This window comes from Centroberyx affinis, unplaced genomic scaffold (assembly GCF_046629955.1).
Source record: "Centroberyx affinis isolate AG114_WGS23_722 - 3 ecotype Tasmania unplaced genomic scaffold, CSIRO-AGI_Caff_v1 ptg002875l_1, whole genome shotgun sequence".
NCBI lineage: Eukaryota > Metazoa > Chordata > Actinopteri > Beryciformes > Berycidae > Centroberyx > Centroberyx affinis.
In genome coordinates, this window is record NW_027281007.1 from 61,109 (window position 1) to 89,061 (window position 27,953).

Consider the following 27,953-nt stretch of genomic DNA (forward strand, 5'->3'; position numbering starts at 1 on the left):
ATACTCTTATGTCTCTTTTGTATTATAGTGATCAGTAATAGAGAGTAGCAAAAGGGACATTTACTACTACTCTCAGGTGGTTCTGCTTTTAGATAGACTTGGTGGTTTCCCAGTAAAAACTTTACAGGGAACATCCGACCAGCAGAGGTCAGTACAATGCTGGATTTAGATGAAACCTGTAGTGTAAGACCATCAAAGACTAAGACAGGTGATGTGGGCAGAGGCAAGAAAGAAGATTAAGCTATGTGTTGACTGGGATGGACGACGTCCTGGAATGACAAACTGTGCAGCTGCCATCCTTTGTTACACTTTGAAGGAAGCAGAAATCTAAGTTGAGTTGATTCATAAATCAGTCTTGAGTTTTATCGTTAAATACATTGTATCGATTGGGGGGAAAATCATTGAACCTGAAACTAAAAAAATGTAGAATCTCATAAATAAAATAGGATCCAGTGTGTGCAGGTGTAATTTTTGTCACCCAAGAACTTAAGTTACCTACTATTTGTTAAAAAGTACCAAAATTTCTTACAAAAATCTTACAACAAAGGCATTTTGTACAAATCGGTGTAGGTTTTTTTCAGATGGATAGAACAAAACTCTTCAGTAATTAAGTCTTGGCATCATCAACATTCTCCTTGTGCCTTCTAATCCACAGTTCGACCTATTGAGATTCAATTATGAACAAGGTGAAGCTTTTTCTCTGTTCCGTGCCTCCTTGGTCTCTGGCTGTTTTGTGATAATACAACTGCAGTACAATGCTTGCATGTTAAACTACGCGTCAGCAACAAAGTCTTTGCTGACATGTGCATCATGTCTATTCATGAGCTGCTTATAAGATATTACAGAGACAAGACCTGTCTCAGCCTTGCCCCTGTGTGGACAAACCCGAGAGACACTGTGCGTGAGTGTGTGTGTGTCCCAGATGGAGAATCAAAGCACACATCACAGGCTGTTTCTTCATAATGATAGATGAAAGTACTAATGCTTTGGGATGAGAGAGGCAGGCCGCTCTGTTGCACTCAGACACAACCTTACAACACTTGACAAACTGTCTGCGTGTGTGTGTGCGTCTGTGGGTTGGGTGTGTGTGCACAACATGACTTAACCCCACTGAAAGCTTCTTGGTGTTTGGAAACTTGCCAAAAGTTAGTTAATTAATTGGTATATTCTTGGGGATTAGCAGTGAATTTCAGCTTTTGAATATAGCATTCCTGTGTACTAGGACTGTTTGACTTTATATGACAGGTGACTCCAGACTATATGGACATTTTCTAGTTTAGGACTCTTCACACTTCAGTAATATGACGTTCATTTCAAGATAGAAATTCAGACAAAGGCTACTATGAACCATTTTTGTCTCTCCCTAGAGCAGCTCATATCAGCCGTGGACTCTTTGTTTTTCTTGGATGTGTCTAATCTGGAACTGCTCACAGTGAGAGTGCATGGGACCAAAGGAGATCAATGCCAACATCTGGATAGAAATAAAATGTCTGGAACGCTGAGGGATTTGGCATGTTGAGTGTTTGGTGCAAGCATTCCCAGGTGGCTTTCGGTCTGGAATTATTGTTAAAAAAAAACCAGATTGCTAAGAAGAATATAATGTGCATTTACGCTTATGTGTATAGGCATGCATGTATTAGCATATTATGACATGACACGTGTGATTATGCAAATATGTATAGACTATGGATAGACTTGAAGTATGATAATTACATTTTAAATCACATCTGTTACAGTGCACATTCTGTATAGTTTCTCTAATAAGCATATCACATCAGAAACTGGCCAGTCGTAAAATTGCATTTGCATCAAAATTTGTGCAAGCATGTGGAAGAAATGTTAACTGACTGTAACATGAAATGCTCAAATGTGTCCATGATAGTAGCTTAGCTAGCATCCATCCAGCTATTGGTTTGTGTGTTAGTTTTGTTGTTATCTAGCTAGTTTGAAACCACTGTGGTAACTTTGAAAAATAAATTTAATAATTCTTACTTACTTGAACTCTCCTTTTGTCCTATTTACATTACATGGGAAAACTCATAAGAAACAATGCCTGTGTATTTAAGTAACTCAGTAACTTACTGTGTAGCCTACTGTTGGCTACACTACGAAACCAAACCCCTTAATTTTATCCCTGAAATGTCCTTAATTTCTCATTACATAAACATTAATTATCCATTAAAAATAACATAGCTATAAAAAAAGTAAGGTTAGTAAGCTATCATGGGTTTTTAAGGGATTTATTCATGGGTTGGTTCATGGAGACGCTAGAAATTAAGAGTTTATATGCCTTTTGTGCAGTTATTAATGAGGTATTAATGGAAAGTTCCTGTATCCCTGAATTTTATATTAAATTAGAACGTAAGTAGTCAAACATTAAAGGGGTATTTAAGGTGGTTTTGATGGGGTCTCCCCCATTAATAACTCCCTTAACTCATTTTAAGGGGATTTTGCATGAATTAAGGGGTGAATTCATGTAAATGTAAGGTTATTTTAAAGGGTTACTGGTTCGTAGAGCTACATGAGCTACTTTTAATTTAGTAGAGTTTAACGATAATTTCACTTGTAGGCTACTTACATTTATTTTTTAGCCAAGTAGCCTAACACTGCTTCTACTATTCTACTAGAGTGGCATATGTTGTTCTTCTTGCCACCCCTGTGTATGGGAAAGAGTGAAGGGTCTCTCCCCTGTAAGACTTGTAGACCTTCACAATGATAAATCAATACAGTGTAGTAGCTGCTGCTGTCTCTCCAGACCAGCCAAACACAAACGAGAGAGAGAGAGAGAGAGAGAGAGAGAGAGAGAGAGAGAGAGAGAGAGAGAGAGTCTTCAGTCTCTTCACTTGCCTCAGCAGCGCAGCTTCATTCCTCCACAGACGGATTTCAGCCGCTCACCCGTTCACTCCGCGGTATTTTGCCTCACGACCGTTATTTCAAACTTTCCAAATATCACCCATCTGTTTATTATGACGGGACCGGCGATGGTGGCAAGTTTCCCAGTGCGGCTGTAGTTTTCCGTGCAGATTAAATAGCCTGTGCCGGTGCAATACAAGGCTAGTAGTACTAATCTTCATCATCACCGTAAGAGAGGATGTCTTTGCAGGCGGTGAATGTGAGTGTGGTGGATGTGCTGGGCTATCTGGACCAGAGGAACCTCAGCGTGGAAGTTACCGACTGTAACATCAGCTGTAACGGCTCCGTCCCGCCCAGACCAGCGCGAGCCAAAGGTAAGACCGGACTGACACAGGTGGTGCTGAGTGTCACGAGCCAGACTGGAGGAGCACAGCTCTACTGGGTTCTGTTGTGCTCTATTCTGTTCTGTTCTGTTCTTCATTGTTCTTTTCTTCATTGTTCTGCTCTATTCTGTTCTGTTCTGTTCTGTTCTTCATTGTTCTTTTCTTCATTGTTCTGCTCTATTCTGTTCTTCACTGTTCTGTGCTGGTCTTCACTCTTCTGTTCTGTTCTTCATTATTCTGTTCAGCTCTACTCTGCTCTGGGCTGTGCTGTGCTAGGCTGTTCTGCACTATTCTGCTCTGTTCTGTCCTGCTTTATTCTGTTCTGGTCTGTTCTCTTATGTTCTGTTCTATATTCTGCTCTGTTCTGTTCTGTTCTGTTCTGGTCTCTTCTGTTCTGTTCTATTCTGTTCCGTTCTATTCTGCTCTGTTCTGTTCTGTTCTGCTCTGCTCTGCTCTGTTCTGTTCTGTTCTGTTCTGTTCTGTTCTATTCTGTTCTGTTTTGTTCTGTTCTGTTCTGGTCTGTTCTGTTATATTCTGCTCTGTTCTGGTCTGTTCTATTCTGTTCTGTTCTGTTCTGGTCTGTTCTGTTATATTCTGCTCTGTTCTGTTCTGTTCTATTCTATTCTATTCTGTTCTGTTCTGTTCTGTTCTGTTCTGGTCTGTTCTGTTCTGTTCTGTTCTGTTCTGTTCTGTTCTATTCTGGTCTGTTCTGGTCTGTTCCATTCTGCTCTATTGTGTTCTGGTCTGGTCTGTTCTGCTCTCTACTGTTCTGCTCTGTTAAGTTATTTTCTGTTCTGCTTTGTTCTATTCTATTGTATTGTATTATATTGTATTCTGCTCAATTATTTTCTATTGTGTTCTGCTGTATTCTGTTCTTTTGTTCTGCTCTAATGTATTCCATTTTATTCTATTCTATTCCAACTTGTTCCATTCCTATCCATTTCATTCTCTTCTCTTCTCTTCTCTTCTCTTCTCTTCTCTCCTTTTCTGATCTCTTCTGTAAATCAAGCTGTCTTACATGAATCGTCCAAGTTGAGGTGTTAAACTGTATTTATCCCTCAGACGGCGTCTTAATGGGTTCATCAGGCACCAGGCAACATCTGGCCCCAAACAGATGGGTTGTAAACCAATTAGGTGTTCTACCTTATTGTTTGTGTTTATGACTCGAACTACGAAGCCGTTGCTGTCCTGATTCCTTCTAAGTGTCAGGTGTAGCCTACCTGGTGGCAGGAGAAGAGCAATATCTCAAAATATTTGTATATTTTCATAATGCATAAGAAAGCATATAATTATGTTATTTCTGACACTGAAAGTTTTCTACAAAATAAAAGCTACAGTCCATGGGTACAACAAGGTGGGACTGGTCTTTCATTAGCTTAAATTTCATTTAAACAACATTTAAACAAGTGTTGAGAAGGTTAGTTTCTAATTGTAAACGATCACATGTGACTGATTACTTGCTTGAAATTGTGACCAATAATGTAATCTAATTGCTTTCAGTTACTTTTAGATTACTTAAAACCATGATTAACCATTATTTTCAGCTGGGACATGACATTTCTTAGTCATCCAACTGTCACCTATTTTCTTTATTTATTCCTTGATGGCTGTGTTTTTCTAGGAACTGTAACCTAATGATTTACAATTAAGAGTTTTGTTTAAATCAGGTTACGCAACCCCGCTGCATGCAATTAGTCACCATACTGCTCTGTTTGTGGCTGCTGCTCTCTGCATCAATAATGTCAGTAATCATAATGAACAGCAACCGCCGGGTATGTAGTGTAAAAAAAAAAAAAAGCTGTTTAATTTTGAATGCTTATTTTGTTATTCATTAATGCAAAATGCAAAGACGCTTGCCCTTTTTTTTCCGCAAGAGATTAAAACTCGGCCCAAAAGACGTATGGTCCCTAAGCTGCATCTTGCATCACAACACCACTGGAGTATCTGGTCTGATTAGATAATGAGGTCTGAACGTGGGCGAAGGGTTCTTCACTTACTTCTCTGCTGCTGCAGTATAGAGAAAATTTCAAATCTTCCCCCACTAAATAATTCACAGCCATTCCTCCTTCAGTGGTGCATTACTTATATTGACCTTATACGGTAGGCATCTCGCTACTGAATGGCGGCAGTAGGCTCGTCTCCATTCTACTGGTCCAACTACCTGGAGAGCAATGAAACGCCACGCGGTGCATTCACTGTCTGACCAAGAGGAATGGACTGGAGATTACCCACTCTCTCATTCTCTCTCGCAAACAGTTGTGAGTGTACACAGTAACGTACACACACACACACATTCAGAGTCTTCTCTTACTTACCTGATTCCTTAGTGGACCATTCGTTTTCTGCGGACTTAGCTATCTTCCTTTAGGCCAGCGGAGAGCGATGTAGCCTGATTGTATAGGTCCATCAATATTGTTGCTTTTAGATGTGCAACACGAGTACTGGGACAGGAAATTAAAGCCCCTTTTGGCCACTTGTGGAAGCACTGTTGCCCCAGTGCTGGCTTTGTTTATTTTTTGAATCATGGAATCTAAATTTTTTTTTTTCACTCACAAATTGACTGAGCTTTTCATGCTTTTTGATGTGGCACGACTGTTTGTAGCTGAAAAAGGTTTGTTTATGTTAGTTATGTTGGAAACATTTAAGTAAAACAGCCGTATATTTTGAGTTAAAGTAATAATATTTAGTCATAATTCATAATTAATTAATTTAATAATATTTTTCAGAAGTTTTTGCTTCTCTCTATCGCTGATTGATATAGCACATCATTGAGTCAACCTATAGCCAGTTCATGAAAGCTTTTACATTTGCTGTTCTAAACACCTATGAGTTTTCTATCTTAGTCTTTCCTGGGAAAAATTCTTGCTGCACAGGAAGTGATGTGAGCAACAACAGCAGTTTTTTAGAATATACTGTATATAAGAGAGTCGAAGAAATATAAGAAGCCGCAGTCTACATTGAGCATCTTTATTATAACAATATGTTCGGTCAGTGCCGACATTGAGTGCAAAACTGAAGTAATGACCACTTCTCACCAAAGGTGTCGCCAAAGCCCAGAAAAACCGGAATCTCGCGGTTTATCACTTTAAACCTTATTTTCCATGTATAACTCCTCAAGAATCTATTCACATAATCCACATACATTTTATATTATCAATATATTCTGCTATGGGGTGTCAAAAGTGAGCTATAGGATAATCAAAAACTATTCAGATCTATGACATTGAGAGACTTGTCATCTGTATACCTGATCATTCAAGAATATTTTGTTTCTTGCTCCTGGCAGGGTGCTGTGGCTCTGACTCTTATACTTCCAATTCAGACACATCCTCCTGTTGCTCTCATAAATCACTGTGGATAAGAGCTTCTGCTACATGCCTAAAATACAAAAAAAATCATCACCAACATCAACACCTGACACAAATTCCATTATTGTTATCACATCGGACTCGCGATAGGAGCGAGCCGGTGGAGACGCGGCCCCAGTTATGGGGGAGCAACATGCACAGCTGCACCGCGGCCCTGCACGGCCCTGGACACTTTCCACTCCCCGCTGATCCAAAGTGGCACTTTGCTGAGCTCACGCTGTCCTTTTGTGTACATGTGAGATAAGTAATCACAAAGTCGATCTCATAAGCATTAAACGAAGCCCGTTTCATTTTTCAGAGCGAAACGATTAGCCCTGGGCTCGGAGAAAGAGACAGACACAGACTTTTTTTTTTTTTTTTACTGCAGACAAGCTGCGCACTGCACAGTAATGAGCCGCAGCCCAGGAGTATCTAATATCTAACCAATTTCTACAGCGAGGTGTTTTGTAGAAGGAATTAGCGTCTGGTACCCTGTGGGCATGTACGCCATGATGCAGGCCGTCATAACATGATCACGCTAATCAGATCAGATAATCGGGGGATGGATTTGTAGCATCCTGGTAAGGGGAACAAACAAGCGTAGACACAGACACACAAACACAGGCATATACACTGAATCTACATAATATTAGGGACATCTTCCTGATATCTGCTTCTGTTTATCTACATCTCCTCCTTTGTGATTGGTATCGATTGGGAAAGCAATAAGGGATAATGGCTTTTACCTGGATCAGTGGACTTTTTGTACATCAGTGGACATTTTGTACATCACACCAGCACCTATTTAACAGATCACGAGTGTGTATAGTGAAGCCAGTATAGGAGCGGCAGAGTATGACAGCACTAATAAAAATCCCCTCAAACATACACAGCGCTCCCTGCACCGTGCAGTGGCTCTATTGATCGGAAATGCCCTCTGTCTGGAGACTGCCGTTATTAACTCGGTACAGCAAGAGAGGCAGGGAGGTGGAGGTGGAGTGGAAGTTTGGGCGTTATGTTCAGAGCTCCCGGCGTCAGATAGACCGAATGCAAGGACTCATTTCACTGTTGATTAATCTAAAACTGTTTAACTCACCAGTTTAGTAGTAGTAGAGAAACATCAAAAACAGCCTTAGATTATAGTGCTTTTTATTGAGTATACTAAAAACATGCAACCCCTGCAGAGCAAAGCAGATGATGAGTTCATTTCTTCGTCAGAAAGTTTGATAAATATGAATATATGTGCGCCGCATTGTTTTACTTCTACTGATCAGCCATGGAAATTCTGTCTTTTCTGTCTGGGAACTTTAATTTGTGGTTCTTTCCAATCCTTAAAACTCCAACCCATAATTGTAGTGTTGTGCCCCCCCTTTTGAAACACTGTTGCTTCATGCTTTGTTTGCATACTGATTTTTTTTTTTCACTCTGAAATTTAGCGTCTAAGCTTTTGATACAAGGGCTGACACCAACATGACTTTTACATGCATTTTGAGGCCGAAAAAGTTTTCTTTCTTACAAGTAACGATAGTAAAGAAGTAGAAGTAAATCTAAAATATACATGATCAAATAAATAACAGATTGTAGCTTTAATTTATGCTCCAGTCATTTAGCCACTGACATCAAAGATTGTTGTATTTCTTGGTATTTCCAGAGCATGGGCCAGAAAGTGAATTTTGAAAGCCAGAAATCTCAGAAGTACTTGTTGAGTCATTGGTCATTGATCAGCAACCGTATCCTTTACACCCCCTCACAGGTTTATTATGGTCATTCTGGGCTTATGGGGCTGCAAAAATCTTAGTTATAGCACTTTAAAAAATGTCACTGCTCTGATAACCTCAAAAGCCCTCTGCCCGCTCTCCAGTTTGAAGGCTTCAGTCACACTCGATGCAAAACGGGGCGCTGTGATGACTGTGTCTTCCACTGTGACAACTCGCATGGCGTGTAGCCATTACTGTCGGACCTCCAAGCTTCCCGAAGTGCCGCACCACATTAATTACCATGCACACCGCACCACTCATGGGCACAGGAGCGTGGAATCCATGGGAATATAATTGCAGCCGGGTCAGTGTTTTCAAAGGCAGGCAATTGGCGGGCATCTATCTTCCTCTTACTCTGTTTCCAGACACAGGAGAGTGGACAGGGATGTGCTGAATTTGTCATCCTCACTAGAGCCGGTGTAAGTTGTTCTGCCTCGGTTGGTCTGCTAAATACTGTACTTTAAATAGACATGGAAGGGAGCCGAACGCCGATGTGCTGTCTGTCTTCTCTGGCTGGGGTCAAGCTTCATGCCCCATGGCGCCCAGTCTCTTCTCATTTTTCTTATATTCCTCTTTCACCATTATTAACGTTCAAGTATCTGTTAATGAGGCAAAGTTTTTGGGGAAGAATTACATGGCAACAAAAGTCAACATGCATGCTTGACAAGGCCTCGTGGGTAATCGAATATGTGCCGGGCTTCTTCACACACTGCAAACAAGCTCTTTCCGACTTCCATAATTTCAAAGGAAAGCGGGATCAATATTAGTCTCTCTTGGGGCGGGATCGCGGAAAGACCGGGCTAATTGAGTGGAATTGTGCTGACTGTAATAGTAAGTCTCCTCATTACACTGATAAAATGCGATACAGAGATGGGGTCGGCTTCTGCACACTGGGCACTATGCTAAAACGCTGTCAAGGAATTTCATTTGCCACCACTTAATCACAGCCAGTAATGCAGTGTGGTCATATGTTGCCCTGAGCATAGAGCGCTGTGATGAAAAAAAGGCCAATGGGTCAAGTCCACATTCACGCAATTAATGATTCATGTTTCTATAAATCCGTAACCCACAAAATCCAAAATGTGCTATACACCATTATAAAAGCCTCAGCCGCTTTTTTATGTGTTGGCATCAGGTGGCCAATAACAGCAAAAGGATCAATAACCTTAAAGTCTTTCCCACAATTAAGTTGGAATCAGAGCTTGAACGCAGTTATTGTGCTTTCCCTCCGTGGCTGGAATGTGTACATGCGGACGAGGTCGAAATCCTGTTCTGATCTCTATCGATCGGGTCTTCCGGGATACGAGCCATGCCGTCACTGCGGCTCAACTCTCTGAACTTACCTTGGGAATTTGAAAACAGACAGAGCCTGATTAGCTGTGACAAGATGAACCCGGCAAAAGGATGATAGGGATTGAGGCCAGATCTAATAAGTCCTCTGTGATGTGAGGTACCGATTTATTGGCAGTGCTGGAGCACAAAGCCTTTACTTGAAGCGAAGATCCACACTCGCACCGACTCCAACATGAACTCTGGTGGCACGCAATAACCACACTGAGACGGCAGAAAATTGTGATGCGGTTCATTAGGAGTGCGAACATAATCCGAACCAGCGACAGGAGACAAACCCCAAAACGCAAGGGTTTATGGGTATAAGGAGACAGATGTTGATGCTTGGAAAGCCTAGCATAAATTATTATACAGCTAGGAACTGGTTTATAATTGCACAAACTGCACCCGAACAAACAAATACAAAAATTTTAAAGTTAATTTTTCCACTATGATTTGGACCAAAAACAAACTGTTGGTGTGATCGCACCCTTAAGCAGAATTTACATCTCATTGTCATATAGAACGCTTCAATTTTGCCATTTTTTTTTGCACTGTTACTGAGGATTGATATTGAGCCCCATGTGTGGAAACTGTTTCATAAGCCTGCAACAAATCCAAACTGTGGAAAATGTATTTGTCTCTTGATGAGTATCGACTTGGCAAGAGGCTCGTTAGTGTTCACAAATCTAGACTGATGTGTTGACGCCGGTCGGAACAACAAATGTGAAGTCTGTCTTAGGATGGATTTCCCTTTATAAGGAAAAAGTATAAAACACCTCAACAGAACAGCGCTATGGCAACAGGCCACAATTCAACAAGACTGATCACTGCATTGTATCTGCTGACAGATGAAATTCAATATAAAAAAAGTACATGTCTTTCTATATCAGTGCTTTGAATCATTCTGTCCTAAATACATTCAAGTGAAGCGAAGCGGGTCGGCAGTCATTCTGATTATGGGCATCATATTTATAAACTGATTGCATGTCCTCTATAATAATCTCTTATTTTAAGTAATAACCTGTATCTACAGCTGAGATACATGTAGCAGAGATGGATATTTGCTTTTAAATGAGTTCAAGTATAAAGATGGAAGCAATCTTGTATACTTGGGAACAGTACTTGTGTACAGGATTCAAGGCTAGTGTTCATTGGTTCACAAAGGACTTCTGCTCACATGTAACTAGAAGTAACATCAGGTTTGGATGTAGTTGACCGTCATTTCTAACTATTTTTTACCTTTTTATCATGTCTTTCTGAAGTGAGACCCTATGGCAAGGTTCTGATTAAAAGGATAGATCAAAACCTCTCCTTTTGGATTGCAATCAAATCACCACTAAGGGTGTTACTCCTCAATATTAATGATCTTTTTTTAACAATTTATGAATGTTCCAGGATGGGAACTAGGCTCCAAAAATCCACCTGGGCAGCCCCTTGTCCACATTTCCAGCCAAAGATATGAGACTTTTTTTTTTTTAATTTGCCTCTGGTCCCTGTGGAGTTTGCGCTAATCCCTTCCCAAAGATAAGATAAGACGAGATGATGTGATTAAATTGTAATGATCCCTATGGGGAGACTGGGATACCCTAAGTGTTGCAACAGCAAATAGTAACAGGACACGGCAAAGGAAAACAGGCTCTGAATGGGAATGGCAGTTATTTAAACATACATAAGCTGCAGTGTTATTCTCTCGGGGGTCCGGGTCCTGTTCTGTGTCAGCCACTCCATGCCATATAGGAGCATCTGAGAGGTAAATGCATTCCTTTGATCTGGGATGTATTTATAGATGCCCGTGGATTTGGCGAACACAGCTGTCACGCTTGAGGGAGTCAGAGGAGCCAAAGTGAATTGTCCGGGACTTAGTTCGGCTCTGGGGACCCCGACGCGGCGCTGCCGCTCAGTGAATGCATAATTCCATTTTCACTCTGCCGGATCACACAAAATCGAATACAATGCGTGTCGCCCGAGCCCCCCCCCCCCCCGGTGTCAGCTTCCCCACTCGGTGTCAGTCCGGAGCGAGGAGGTGTTTTTGCAGAGGTGGCCTTCTGTAGCGCTGATCATGCGTGTCCAACACAATGCTGTTGTGTAAAGAACTCGCCTCCTTGAATGGAAGTGTGGTCACATGTGCTGCAGACTGGCCCATGGGTGGATGGTGCTTCACTTAAACTAACCTCTATCTCAGTCTTCAGGGGTTGAAAGTGGCCTCACACCCCTGAGAGGATTTGCTTATCAAACAAATGATTAATATTTGCTGTTTTAGGGCAACCTGGCTAAAGCAAACAGTACGCTGGGTTCAAATGTAGTCTGAGATCTTTGTTGTGTGTCATTAAATAAAAGCAAAAATGTTACGTTATTATGTTTCAGCTATGTTTTATTCTATACTATGACAATAAAGTTAGTATGATTTTGTAAAGACAAGAGAACATGAAAACAATTATGGAAGAAGAATAAATGTAATGCCATTTCACCACATCATTCTTTTCTTTGGCTTGACACTCTGAATTCAGACTTTCCTCTATTTATATACATAAATGATCAAAGATATTTGATGAGTTATTGCATTTTCAAAACTCCATCCATTTTTACAGGCAGTTTCGGACTAACTCCAGGAAACGCGTCACAAGCTGGACTCAGTCCTGATTGGCTCCCTTTCTAAAGAATCGCAGAAATCCATCCAATCAGGCTCGTTTGCAGCATTTGAACCGGAAAGCCTCCAGTTTAGCAGGTTTACCTCGTTTGAATTAGAGCAGTGGTTCTCAACGTGGGGTCCGGGGACCACCAGGGGTCCTTGAGGTGGTTCCAGAAGAATGACTATTTTGATCATAGTTTCACTGTTATCTCTCTGCCTACAATACAGATAGTCATGGAATTCTGGACAAAATCATATCTATAACAATAAAAATATTCTCAGATTTGCGTCCGAGAGACAAAATCTGATCAAATGGGGGTCTGTGGCTCTGATGTGTACTGAATTAGGGGTCCTTGATATGAAAAAGGTTGAGAATCACTGAATTAGAGGAGCTGGAGTTAGTCTTCAAATTCAGTCACTCTAACGAATTCGATTCAACTTTTAAGCCACATTTATTTCTAAAACATGAAGAACATTCTTATCCTGAAAACAAAATCAGGCAAACTGAATAACACAGGACCTGTAAATGGCTTCATCTCCGGCCATACCGTTTGTGTCCCGGTCACGTTCCTGCCTCTGGAGAAGCGTCTGCCTGCAAGCGGCGCGGTCTGCAGGCTCCGCTGCAGCCCCGTGGCCTTTAGACTTCTCCCATGTCGCTCTCTTGAATCAGAGGACTCAGTCAGCCCGGCGCACGGCCAGGCCTGACCTTGTCCTGTCACATACTCTCATTCTCAAAAACACGCCAGGCCCCGACAGGCCAGCGTGAGGGAGAGGGAGCATCCCTAAAAACCCTCCGGCTCGGGCCCGGGCCCTCCTCCGCACGCCGATGCTCGGCCGCAGCGCGGAGGACCGGTCACGCTCGCGGGGGGGGGTGGGGGGGGGGGGGTGGGGAGACCAGACGAAACGCAATAAGTCACGTATTTTGGAAGACGGTTTCATTTTGGTGTCCGGTTTGAGCCTTGTTTTCCCTGCGGTCCGCACAGTAAACGCACTCATGTTCTTCCTCCTCTTCTTCTTCTTCTTCATCTTTTATTATAATCATTTCAAGTATCATGTAATTGATGGCTGGCTTGCGTAATTACAAGAAAAAATACCTTCTTCCCCTTTTCTGTCTTCTCTGTCACGTTCTTCTTCTTTTATTATTTCGAGTGTCATTTAATAGTTAATTGGCTTGCATGATTACCAGAAATAATACTGATGCTAGCACATTGGAAGATGTTGATGACTTTAATTTTGGTCTTGTTGTTCTGGTTCAAGTCGTGTTTCCCAGGTGAACAACCTCATACAGTCTGTTCAGCCAAATGCAATAATGTTGTTGTTGTTCTTCTTCCTCTTCTTTTTAATTATTATCATTTCAAGCATAATTTAATACATGGTTGGCTTGTATGATTACAAGACAAAATACTAACAAACTGATGAAGCAAAGTTAAGATTCTATAGTTTACAAGACTTTCATCTTGGTTTTGTTTATCTGGTTAAAGTCTTCTTTTCCTTATGAACAAGCAGTCTGTTCAGGTAATGCACTCTTCTTCTTCTTCTTCTACTTGTCTCTTCCGTTAATGCACTGCTGTGCCTTTGGTAATGCACTAGATAATGTACTTCCTCCCTATAATTGATCGGCCCAGCTATATAAAACAGCAGATATTATAAATGATTCCCTCTCTCTCTCTCTCTCTCTCTCCCTCTGTCAGAGATGGACTCTCTGCGCATCCTGCTCTACTCGGTCATCTTCCTGCTCAGCGTCTTCGGCAACCTGCTGATCATCGTGGTGCTGGTGCTGAACAAGCGCATGCGCACCGTCACCAACTCCTTCCTGCTGTCGCTGGCCGTCAGCGACCTGATGATGGCCGTCTTCTGCATGCCCTTCACCCTCATCCCCAACATCCTGGAGGACTTCATCTTCGGAGCCGCCATGTGCAAGACCGTCACCTACTTCATGGGTGAGGAAGGGTTTTGAATGTTGTGCCTAAATATGATAAAAATCCTCATAATTGGAGACTTAAACATCCATAATTTATTGACTAGACCAGTGGTTCTCAGCGTGGGGTCTGGGGACCACCAGGGGTCCTTGAGGGGGTTCCAGGGGGTCCCCAGCAAATTGATGAATTATTAAACTTCACCATTATTTCATTTACAAGAAGTTAACTCAATTAGAGAATGTAGAAGAATGACTGTTTTGATCAGAGTTTCATTGTTATCTCTCTACAGATAGTCATGGAATTCTGTACAAAATCATATCTGAAAATAAAAATATTCTTAGATTTGGGTCCGAGAGACAAAATCTCATCAAATGGGGGTCCTTGATATGAAAAAGGCTGAGAATCACTGGACTAGACAACTCTCTTGCTGTAGAGTTTTTAAAGGGGCACAGCTTACGGTGGCCTGTAATTGACAAAAATTATAAAAAAGTCACATTTTCACAATTGAAATGAGTCAGCTAGCTAATTAGAGCAGAGATCCAACAGAAGCATCTCATGAAGAGGTAATATAAGCTATTTTAAAGAATCAAAAATATAAGATAGTTTTGATTTTTTTTGGTCGCTGCATAATTCCATTTGTGTTTTCATAGTTTTGATCTCTTTACTATTATTCTAAAATGTGGAAAATAATAAAAATAAAGAAAAATGTCCAAACTTTTGACTGGTAGTGTATAACTTACTGCAGCTTTAAATATTATTGAGTGTTTTAATGTGTTAGCAGTGACTGGGCCCGCTCGTGTTAAACGTCACATCTTTGATCTGGTTTTGTCTCATGGTCGGAGACAAGCCTCGGCATACAGCATTTGCAGTTATTAATTATAAATAGCACATTTTCCTGTATATCGTGCTTATTTTTTGCCCAGCGGACCATTTTAATAGATAGCGATATGCAATTTGTTTCACGAAATAAGCAATTGGGAGAAGAATGACAGTGGAACTATCAGTTGTCAGCTGTTTTTCTGTCCTGTTTGCTCATTACAGAGCTGAAATGAAATGCTAATTTGAGTTGCTTGCGATGAGCTCATTATTTCCAAAGCCATACCATGCCATGACAAGCCCTGGCCGGGCTGAACAGAGCTGATTATCTGATTATCTCTGCGTTTTGGAAGAAATCGGTCACTCAGCAGCTCCTCAGTGGGTTAATAGGCGTTTGTCATCCCTGTGCCTCCCTTTGTAGGTGGCAAACGCTGGCGAACGTGTTACAGCATTAGACTTCTGTCGGAAAATTGCCTGATATCTCGAACAAGAGCCCGTCTCCCCCGAGGGGGTTATTCTGGGCTCCGTCTCGCCTGTCAGAAGTTAACCATCATGTTGGAGGCACTCGAACAGTCACACATCTTCAGGAGTGTGACTTAGCGATGAGCTGGCTGCCATCAGACCGGAGTCAAGGTGCCACGTGAGTCCTGAGTCAGACTCAAGGACGGGGGGTGGGGGGGTGGGGGTGGGGGACTCAGATCCGTCGCGGTTCTCTGTCTCCTCGCTTCACCTTGAGCTCCGCGGGAAAGCCGACGGACGGTGGAATCCGGAATCCTGTTATCGTCTCAGCGCTCTCAGTCTGTCTCTGCTTTTCAATTACCGGGCCGCTCTAAGCTGCAGCGGGGAAATTATTTGTCTTTGTCGTTTCGGTGCGCTCGATGTGAAACAATGGATCATCTAACCCTACTCGAAAAATCACCTATCGACCAGTCATGTCGTCCAGATGGAGGATCCAAAACAGTCTGGAAAACCTGCAATGGCATTTTATTCGGTTTCTCCTGCCATTGAATATGTGCAGTGGGTCACCCTGCCTTAAAGAGCTGTTAAACCTAAAAGAGTTTTAGTGTCCCATGATGGTCTAACTGCTGTTTCAGAGGCTTTTTCCACCCTGATAAGAATTCTTGTGGAAAAAACACTGAACCCTTATAGATTCTTGGCCTGAAAATAGTCAAATTTAAAGAGATTGGCACAAAATAGGCGACCGTAGGCTAAAAATATTGGTTCAAAACCTCTGACCCTACAACCCCCCCCCCCCCCCAACTACCACCCACCCCTCCCCCCAACCAAGTCTATGACATCAGCCCGCGCCGGACAGGAGCTGCCCACGAGCGAAGCCTCCTATCAGCCCGAGCCAATCAATTACGCAGGATCATTTTCGACTTTTCCTCGCTCATCGATTCTCGCAGCGACCTGCCCGGCAAACTCATCCGTTAACGCGCGCCCATTAGACATATAATAACGCCATCCATCCATCTACTGTATGCATCCATTCATCCATCCATCCACCCATCCCTCCATCCGTCCGCCCCTAGCTCGATAATCATGTGAATCACAGCCTCTCTGCCGTTTCCGTGGCAGTAATGAGATCGATGGTGCAATATTCACCGTGTGTTTGCGCGCGTTCGGCCTCACACATATATCCATGTTTGTGTGTGTGTGTGTTTTTTTTGGTTTTTTTTGCTGGTTGTATGATGCAATTACCAACAAACGTACCAGCTCCGTCTGGTACGTCTCCCCCTGAGGTCGGGCTTGCATAATATATTTGAATTTGGGCTTCCGTGCGGCTTCCAGCGCGAAACCTGGCTGGAAGGACATCTGGCACTTATTTTTCATAACGCATTAATTGCATTTGTAAAAGTTTTTTACGCCTTCGGGCTGCGTCGGGGAGAACACTGAGCTATGCGAGAAGGGAATGCGGCGTGAGCGGACGATGAATAGGCATAGATACGGATGAAACACACACACACACACACACAAAAAAAAAAAAGAAGCTAAATCCTCTCTCTCTCGTCCCCCCCAGGAGGCTCTGGAGGTTTACGGAGAGCTCTTCACCTCAGAATTCACACTCGAAAAAAGCCAGTTATCAACCGGCGTGCTGCGAGGGCTCACCCACTCCGGTTTAATGAACAAGAAAAAGGATTAGAGCTTCCTCATCCTAAAAAAGAGAAGATATAACGCAGGGCGGGGGGGGGGAGGGAGGGGGGATTGTGAGTGTTTGGTCGGGTTAGTTGACTGGAAATTAACTCGGCAGCACCTCGTCCAGGATCACAGCATCTCTGATTCAAACAGGAGCCTCTCAGTACAGTCAAGTGTCGGGGAGGAAGCCTTTGATCTGCACGTCTCTCTGGAAACGGAGCGACCGGAATGGTCTTTCTAATGCAGCAATTCACTGAGTCGTGCATACACTCCGTTTAACATACAAACAGAAAACGTCTGCACCAGGAATATTAATGAGCTGCCTGCACCGTGTTCTTTGCGGTTCGAATGTCTTAAGTTAACTGGGTGTAAATATGACGGAGGTTTATGGGCTCCACTGGCTGCCAAACATTTTAGCTGTTGTGGAGGGTTTTACAATGTGTAGTTTATCAACAAGAAATATGTAGTTCAGCCATTAATGGAGTGATGCTAATGCATATATTAATGCATGGGCGGATACAATCTGGCAAATAGACATTGCTTCATTTGGACTTCAGGTTCCTGCAGTATATCCTTAAGTGTGTTGTACTAGACCAAGGCTTTCTGTTTGACTACAATACACACATTTAGGTTCATACAACACACACTTAGGTTCATATAACACATACTTAGGTTCATATAACACACATTAAAGTTCATACAACACACATTTAGGTTCATATAACACATTTAGGTTCATACAACACATTTAGGTTCATATAACACACATTTAGGTTCATACAACACACATTTAGGTTCATATAACACACATTTAGGTTCATACAACACACATTTAGGTTCATACAACACACATTTAGGTTCATACAACATACACTTAGGTTCATATAACACACATTAAGGTTTATACAAGACACATTTAGGTTCATACAGCACACATTTAGGTTCATATAACACACATTTAGATTCATACAATGCACATTTAACATTCATACAACACATATTTATATAAGATACGCTATTATTAACGTATCTTGTCTTGAAAAGTAGCACAAATGTATGTTGTCTTGTCCCTGACTAGACACACAGATGTGCTGGAAATGACACATTCTCTCTTACTTCCAGACCACCGACTCTGATTTAGAGGCTCAGTCTGGTCCATCAGTAGAGCTGATTTGGGATCAGTGTTGCCCGCCAGACCGTAATGAAACAGATGGTCAAGGGGACCTGGACTGAAACGCTGAAACGGTTGATGAATTTGGCCCTAGTGCTTCTGGACAAGATTCAAAGCCCTTCAGACAAGAAACACATTACTCTGGTGTAATTTTCTTTAAGCCGCCTATGCACCTGCAGTGCCATCAATTCAAATGATTGGAGTATCAATGCTATACATCACCTGAAAGTGCACATCTACTACCCCTCACTACGAATGTACACAGCCTTTATAAATGGAGGTTTGAAAAGATCACTCAATTGAAAAGCTAAAATGGTTCTCCATCTAAGAGCGTCAGCAGCCTATTGGTTTTAGGTGATGCAGTATACTGTCAGGTTTCATGTCAATCAAATCAGGAATCAAAGAAATTACCCTTCTCGCAGAAAGTTGAAACGCTTTTAATAATGCACAGAGTCTCACTGACTGCTCTCCTGGCATAAAAGGCATTCAGACATCTTTTTGTGACTCTGATTTTCCCTTTGTTCTCGAGTTTCTCTACAAGTCAGCTCCTTTGTTCTGTTCGCACGGCGATAAGATAAAGCTGTTCTCCGCTTCTATCAGACTCCGCATCAATTCCCGAAGCGAATATCCCCACCATTTCTCTTTGTTTTCGACGTATCGCGCATTTACGGTCGACAGATATCAAAGGCAGCAAACATACACTAAATCATGAATCATTTAGCTTCGGATCAGATAGCCTCTTATAGACCACACTGGAAAGGAACAAAGATTTTGCCTTCGGTCCTCAGGAGAACGCATCTGCTGATTGCCTAGAAGATAGATTTGTTCAAATCTCAAACCATACAGCCGGCCTCTCCTCACAGATGCTTATTATGGCTCCTGTAAATTGAATTGCGCCATGCTCATAGAAGTATGCATACTGATTTCCCCTGTCGAATGGGAATGCAAAACCACGGTGTAGATAGGAGACTTCCTCTAAGGAACAATTGATGCGAATGAATATTATGTGACGGGGAAACGGTGGATTGAGGTTGTTGATTCTCTTAGGGACGGAGGATTAGTGGGGTGAATTTATTCCTGGGTGTCTCTATTGTAGCTGCCGGTGACTCGCAGGTATGGGTTTATTAATGCTATTTGTCTCACCCCGGCTAACCTGCGCACACGAGCCCGCTCCCCGTCTTGCGGCTTATGCATATTCATTCATGCAAATTCATCTCGGCCTTTGGATTGCTTCTGAAGGAATTTCAGTTTGAGCCTGACGGAGACGGCGTCCTTGGGTACCAGAGGAGACTGACAAAGATCTCATGTCTTGACTTTGCGATGCTCCTTTATCCTTTTTAAGAATTCGTAGAGCCGAAACACGTGAGCGCAGTCTGTTGTACACCTTTGTGTCCGTTAGAAACATACAGGAGAGCGAGGCCGTCGCTGCACAGTGTTCAACAGGCCATTGAGCTGTTTTGTCAAGTTCCACAGAATCGATAAAGAAGGGAAGGACAATATGTCACCATGCGGAGATGTTAGCACAAGTGGTGAAGGGCAGAAAGCTCCTTCATCTTTTTTTTTTTTTCATCCTTTTCAGTTTTACAGACGTTAATCATTGTTGGTGATGCAGTTGTTGGTCATTTATTATGTGGCTCATTAACTAATGGATTTTGTATAACAGGAGGTAAATGTTCTATAAGGGCGTGGCCAAGCTTTGCCTCTTGTTTTGTAGCAAAATCGTTGTCGACTGCATTTTGTGCTGATTACAGTGTTGTGTGATACACGCTTTGTTTCCATAAAGACAATCTGCAGTAGCTGCCGCTAGCAGCAAGCAGTACTTATGTACAACTGTCAGACACCTAATGACAACTAATATCAACTTCTCAGAGGTGGGGACTCGAGTCACACGACTTGGACTCGAGTCACAAGTCATTTTAATTGCTTGAGACTTGACTTGATGCATGAAGAGAAGACTTGAGACTTGACTTGACTTGGGTTCTGGTGACTTGGGACTTGACTTTGACTTGTACTCTGATGACTTGAAAAGGTTTCTAAAGTCTTGACTTGAGATCTTGTGTTTGTGTAAATGACTTAGATTGAAAGTGATGAGATTTGTTCCAGCAGATGACTGAATTTAAATTCTGTGTTCTGAATTTGTATGGAATGATTGAATTTATTGAAGTTGAAACTGATTATAGAAATCAAACTCATGATGCTCTTACCAAGTTTTTATCCTATTAAAACCATAGTGCATTGAAAAGTCCCAGATATTTTATTTTCTTTAAGATATTAAATTGATTTGTTCTGACTACATTTTGACTTGAGACTTGACATTAATGACTTGGACTTGACTTGGTAATCTACATTTAGACTTGGGACTTGACTTGAGACTTGTGCCTCAACACTTGGGACTGACTTGGGACTCGAGCAAAGCCATTCTGCCTAAAAAGAAAACAGGCACAGCATTTTTTTCCAAACCTGCTGCTTTCCATCCATCTTGCCGCTTCCGATTGACCTGAGGGTGAAAAACCTGGTGGCAGTTTCTAAACCCTTACCCTTTACCTTTCCGACAGGCATCTCTGTCAGCATCTCCACCTTCAGCCTCGTGGCCATCGCCATCGAGAGGTACAGCGCCATCTGCAACCCGCTCAAGTCGCGCTCCTGGCAGACCCGGTCCCACGCCTACCGCGTCATCGCCGCCACCTGGGTGCTGTCGCTGCTGATCATGGTGCCCTACCCGGTGTTCAGCACCCTCAAGGCCTTCCCCAAGTCGAACAGCACCGTCGGACACATGTGCCGCCTGTACTGGCCCAGCGAGCAGGCCGAGCAGACCTGGTAAGAGCGGGTGGGGCTGATTTACTTGAAGCGCATTGTGATGTGCATTAGAAGCCCATTAGACGCTTAAAGTTTTTTTTTTTGTATAGACCATCCCTCTCTTCTTCATCAGCATTCTCAGGTCCAGATTCATTAAGATTGTGTCACAAGGGCAATTTGGAGCGCTGTCTGACCCTTCATCCTAATGTAATTAACACGTGAAGAAAGGAAAAAAAGTATGAAAAAAGAATAAAAACATGATTAAATAAAAGATAATTCTCTGATCTGATTTGAGATTCAAGGATGGAAAACCCTCTCCCTTGGTTTCCTGACTTGCTGGCGATGTCTTACAGCAATAACGGCAGCCGTTCTGAATTCTTTGGGGCAGTTGGTGTTGAGAAGTGTTGGTGCTTTGGGTGCAATCTGCATGGCCTCACCTACTAATAATTATCTGGGCAAAAAGATCTGATTTACATAAAATTTGCAGAGGCTTTATTTTTTAACTAGCGCTAGAATGCAGTTTTCCACTCGCTGCCTGCGGTTAGTGATATTAAACATACATATTAAAGGAAAATTAAACTCAATATTACAAGTACACAAAAAAAAGCTCATTCATTACAGTAATGAGAGTACTTCTAATTCATTATTTCCATCCTTGCTTCATGGTTAGGAAAGCTGATCTTTTGTCTGTAAACCCTCTGAGGACCAATAAGAGCTGCTTTGGTTCAATGGGGTTTTTTGGTTTGTTTTTGAAGAGAGTGTAACACTGGAGTGAAGGTTCTTTCTTGTTATTTTAGGGTCCGATCCCAGGCCAGCGGGTGTGAATGTGGTTCCAGCGGTTGGGGGCTTTAACCATCACCTTTGAATAATGAATGAAGTCATTAAGGGGGAGACTTGTTTTTTTTTTTTTTAAGATGAAAAAGGTGAGCGGGCAGCTCCTGTTGAGGCTTAATTAGACAAGCGGAAGAGAGGGAATGGAACAGATAAGTTTCAAGGCTTAGCAGGGGTCATAGCAAAGGAAGGAGTTGGAGAGAGAAGAGACAATATCATAATACAGACATGATCTGTTCTCAGTATTGGCGCTGCAAGGGTGCCTCTATCTACTTCTGTGTCATTTAAGGTTAACATGATCATCTCTCTTCCCCTGACTGTACACATTCAGAAAATGATTGAAGACAAAGGCCTATTGAAAAGGTCAGGAGAGAGGCAATTATGGCTGCTGAAGTCTGGATTGCATGATGTTACGAAAGACATTTATCTGTCTGTATGGCCTCTGAGGAGCAATAAAAGCAGCTTTGGTGTTGAAAAACGCCCCACGTAACCCAGCAACTCTGCAGACCCACAATCAAGGACCTGCTTTGGTGCATCTCAGGATATGCTGCTCTGTGGTTTTCATATGTCTGACCATAAACAACTTTGGGTCGTGTAGGATGGCACAATTAAAATGGAGGAGAAGCTCAACACGGCTAAACCGTGTACATCCCTCTGCCTGACAGCCCTTTGTGGTTGAACACTCTCTGAAGAATTCTCTCTCTTCGCGCACTGTCTATCAAACGGCGAGGCTTCGGCAGGGAATACGAGGTGGAGGGAGACCAGTTAATTAGTCTGGCTGGTAAGGAGGAAGAAAGTTGAAACTCAGATGTCCAAAGTCCAAATGTGTCACTGAGTGCGAGTACCTGTTGAGCTCTAATTCACAGCTTCATCTTCACCCAGCACGGCCCTTTTTAAATTGCACTGGGGCTAGGGGGTAGAAGTCGGATTGCCAGAAAATAAAATCTTTTTCATCTACCTTTCACTAGTTATATGAATAATGCCACACATAGAGTTATTGAAGCATCAATTTCTAGACTGAAATGGCAGTGTAATTCAACATAAAATGAAATTGAAGCAAATGATAGAGACACATAAGAGTCTTAAAGCGGTTAATAAAACACAAGCCGTGATCTATGATTTTAATGATTTTCTCATTTTTATAATTATGCTTATAAATGGTGTGCTTACGCAGATTTAGTTCTACGAACATTTCTCAGAGGCAGAGCTGATCTGGAGGCAGAAATAATGTCATTGGTTGAGTTAAACCTCAGTGGGCGGGGCCAAATACCCACAGTTTTGCAGAGTGCAAGTTAGCTAACTGACTACTTGAACGGCAAAGAAAGAAGTCTGGTCAAAATATAAATACAAAATATGAATGACAATGACGTGATTTTCATTGATTCATAACCATGGCATTCATGATGTTGGAAGGTCAGCAGGTTAGCTAACTAGCTTATAGGCTAGTATGGCTAGTTTGAACTTGGAAGGTTCGCTAGGTTAGCTAACCCAGATCAGTGATTCTCAACCATTTTCATATCAAGGACCCTAAATTTCAGACCCCCATTTGATGAGATTTTGTCTCTCAAACCCAAATCTGAGAATATTTTTATTTTTAGATATGATTTTGTCCAGAATTCCATGACTATCTGTATTGTAGGTAGAGAGATAACAGAGAAACTATGATCAAAGTAGTCATTCTTCTACATTCTCGAATTGTGTTAACTTCTAGTGAATTAAATAATGGTGAAGTTTAACAGTTGATCAATTTGCTGGGGACCACCTGGAACCCCTGGTGGTCCCCGGACCCTACGTTGAGAACCACTGACCTAGACAACTTAGTACAGCTAGATTGCATTTTGCAGAAAAACTGTGGTACTTTGACTCTGCCCTAAGGTTTAACTCAAGAAATGTTTGTATAACTAAAACACAGTTTGCCAATTTTACCATTGTGATATTGGTTGTAGCCAGTGGTTGAGTCACCACTCTCCACCTGTCAGTTTTGTCATTCAGTAGTAAAAGTAAAATATCAAAGAAGAAATACAAACAGTGATGAGATGAAATGAGTCAATTTCCGGCTCTCCCCATCCTACATACATTTGTAGTTGAGTTTTTAGTATAGAAATGCGTCACAGGGGACACGTGCATATCATTTTCTTTGATGATTAATAGTGACCAGGCATCCCCCTATCCTGGGCACGAACGGGAACTGTCTAAAGAGGGGACCGTGAATATTCATCCTATTCTTGGTCTCTTTCATGTATCCCTCTGCTACTGTTTCATCCATCTGGGCTTCCCCCCCTGGAGGCAAAACCACCACAGATAGGACTAGCACCTCTCTTTATGTTCCCTCTGTGTGTTCACTTCCTCACAGCCTTTGTCTTAACAGATTTTTAAATAGTATCAAACAGCCAGCTGATGAAGAGCTTTGACTATGCAAGGGCCCCGGCCGCGGCTTGAAAGAGCCACGCGAAGTGAAACAGTTCAGAGGGTTGCCCAGGATAGGAAGGCATTAGAATATCACAGAACGAATAAAACCCAGCACCTTCCTCTCCGCTGTCGCTTTCATGTCCTGACTGATATTCGCCGCAGACGTCAGTGGTTAAGAGCGTTCTCTGATTAAGGCTGAATCAAAAGGGAGTTGTGGCAAAGATGCGGCGGCACGGCTGATTTAACACGATCAAAGTGACATCTGTGCGATTCCTGCGTCTCATTTATTCATGCGTTCTTCTCTCTGTCCTTTTCTCTCCTTTGCCGTAAGTGTGGCCCGCTCTCATCCTCCTCTCTCAGTTCACTTCATTTCATTTCGACTGGCATGCCTGTTGAAACGAAAGAATGAAATGAAAAATATCCATATTGCCAAAGTATTGAAGTGCCCAGGCGGTTTATTACCCAAGTGGTTACTCAAGCATCTCATTCTGTTTAGCAGAACATCCTCATGGTACACTGGACCAATATACTACTGGTCACTCACTACACTTCCCTCTACTCTGCAGCCATACTGCTCAAATGTCTATATGTTGGCTTACAATAAAGCGTACATGTAGAATGATATGTATAGTCTATGTACTATCTATATGTAGTGTGATAGGTATTATGTTTTTAACACAATGTGAATGAACTGTCGCACATCCTGTGTTTGTCCGTGTGCATGTGTGTCATACATAACAATACGCAGTTCATAAAATGCCCAGAATGCCACAAAAATGTCCCTAAAAATTAGGAGTACCGTCTTTTTGCATTGCACCCAGTTCACATATTCAAGCGTGACTGTGGCTATTCCAGTGCGTTCCTGGAGAGAAGTTTTTGATCAGAAAACAACCGAGCGCGAAGTCTGAGGCAGTAGAAAATTGAGTGAGGCAGTACAAATTGAGTGTTTATTTGCCAACATGCAAATGTATTATTTCATAGTTCAGTAAAATTGTCCCCAAAAAGGACCAACACACTCCTAAAAATCATATCAAGGGAGTAAAAATGCCCTCTGTAAAAAAAAAGTACATTTCTTACACTGGTGAAGTCTAAAGTATAATTGTCCATAGGCAGTCTTGCACTGTCCCATTGCACTCCATGTGAGGGCCTGTTAGCCCTGTGTCATGTGTGTCAATATGTACTGTGTTATTGATAATGTAAAGTGTCAATATGTCACTGAGGCAAATTCGTAAGGTTGTGTTGAAAACCTTCCTTGGTTTAAATAGGATGGGTTAGTCTATCTGCTTAACGTGGATATTTGACCAACTGGTCCAACTGGTCTGCCTGTAGTATTCTGTTCTTTCATTATGAAGATGTGAATTTTTACAGCACATTTTCTTTGAGTACAATATATTTGATTCAATCACAGACTTAGTGTCGTTTTCGCTAACTTTATAAAGCGATCCTTCATGCCATGTAGAATCCAAAACCCTCTTGAAAGCTGTGAAACAGGCCAAAGGTTTATCTTTCTTTTGTTGGACAGATATGCGGTGTAGTGGTTAGGTTGAACTTGATACCGGAACTTGATACCGGGAACCTTTGTGTCCTTTCTTTCCCAGAGTTACTCTTTCTACACATTCCCTCGTTGTCATTCGGGTCACATCAGCTTCCACTTCAGAAGATAAGAGAAACAATTCATTGCGTACATCTCTGAGCTCAGAATCATGCTGAGCAGTTTCAAAATTGAATCGTGAAGTTCTCATTTTTTTTCACTCTTCACGACGAATAGTTTTACGGTCAATTTGGTTTTAATAACTAGAAAGTTGACGGGAATGGGTTTGGCTGGTTCCAGGGCTTTTCAATAGTTTTGGATTTTATCTCTCTTACTTTATGTCTTTCTCTCTGTCTTGTTCTGGCTGTTTTTCAGGTATGTGCTGCTGCTGTTCACTCTGTTCTTCATCCCGGGAGTGGTGATGATTATAGCCTACGGTCTGATCTCCAGAGAGCTGTACCGGGGCATTCAGTTTGAGCTGGGCCAGAGCAGAGAGACCACCGGTGAGATCAATCATAAATTCCATCCAAACTGAAAAGATTTTTTATTGCACATTGCCTTAACTCATAGTTGAAGCATCTTTTTTCACCATATTGCCAAAATATATATATATATATATAAAAAGTCTAGCTTGGAGGATTGCACTAGGCTGCATTGAATTGCATTAGAAAGAGAGGGAACAGCAGGCTTTATCAACAGTCCAGTAAATATCCTTAAAGTATCCCCATAGCAATTGCCAAGGTCAAGTGTAAATCTCTTATTAAATACGCACCTGCTGGGTATGTACCTGCATTCTAAAATGTGGTTTCTGGTGTTAGTGTTTTGCACCTTCTAATACTTAGCATTCATGTTATGTTTAATACCACACACCCACTCAAACCACCAATCTCTCATACACACAAACACATAAATATTGCAGCATAATTGCAAAGGGAGAGTCTTTAGTTTCCCCTCAGGCAGAGAATGAAATATTTTGTCTCCACGTACAAGTGCTGCACCCTGAGTTGTTTTTTTAAATATATTTCTATCAGTTGTCATGAAACTCTTCTCCTCAGCCTCTTTTCATGTCTGTTATACATTTCTCCTTGGCCTTATGTGTGACACCTGCTATAAAAAGAGAAAGCCTGTCAGACGTACCTGCTTGAAATGTAAATGCTTTCTTCAATGTGGTTTCTTCAGGCTGTTGAAATGGTATGCATTGGAAACACCAGTTTCCATGGAGTCGAGTCTTGTGCGCGATGCATCAAGGCTGAGAGATTTTGAAATAGCCTGTGGTAGAGACTGTTGCATGATGAAATTCCATCCTTGGCATCGACTTAGTGCTTTGTACCCTGTAACACTTGGCATTCATTTGATGTTGAATACCACGTCTCGCCCAAACTACCGCACAAACACAAACACAAACACAAACACTCAGATCTTTACCCCCCACCCTTCACAGGGCTGAAGAACGGCGTCAGCAAGGCCGTGTCCGGGGCCAACGACGACGACGACGGCTGCTACATCCAGGTGTCCAAGAAACCCCCGTCCGCCGTGGAGCTCCCCACCCTCTCCGCCTCGTCCGGCGCCGCCCAGGCCAAGACCGAGCGCGCCCGCAGCAACACCTCGGAGGCCAAGCTGCAGGCCAAGAAGCGCGTCATCCGCATGCTGATGGTGATCGTGGCGCTCTTCTTCGTCTGCTGGATGCCGCTGTACTCGGCCAACACCTGGAAGGCCTTCGACCTGAAGTCGGCCCAGCGGGCGCTGTCGGGGGCGCCCATCTCCTTCATCCACCTGCTGTCCTACACCTCGGCCTGCGTCAACCCCATCATCTACTGCTTCATGAACACGCGCTTCCGCATGGCGCTGGCGGCCACCTTCGCCTGCTGCTGCGGCACCCGGCTCTGCCGCCGCTGCCGGTGGTGCGGGAAGCGGGAGGGGGGAGAAGACGGGGTCACCGCCGCCTCCATGGCCACCTCCATGTCCAAGTTCAGCTACACCACCGTCAGCACCACCGGCACCTGCTGAGCGCGGCCGGGGGGGTGGCCGCTCGCTTCTCCCGCC

The 27,953-nt window shown here is 42.6% G+C and overlaps 1 protein-coding gene across 1 annotated transcript; it reads left to right on the forward strand.

Moving 5' to 3' along the window:
• The first annotated feature begins 3,091 nt into the window (after positions 1-3,091).
• Positions 3,092-27,917, forward strand: cckbra (cholecystokinin B receptor a). Its single transcript, XM_071536475.1, has 5 exons — positions 3,092-3,227; positions 13,993-14,241; positions 20,899-21,160; positions 26,286-26,413; positions 27,352-27,917. Exons 1-5 carry the CDS (start codon positions 3,092-3,094, stop codon positions 27,915-27,917), a joined length of 1,341 nt encoding a protein of 446 aa, XP_071392576.1.
• Positions 27,918-27,953: the final 36 nt, after the last annotated feature.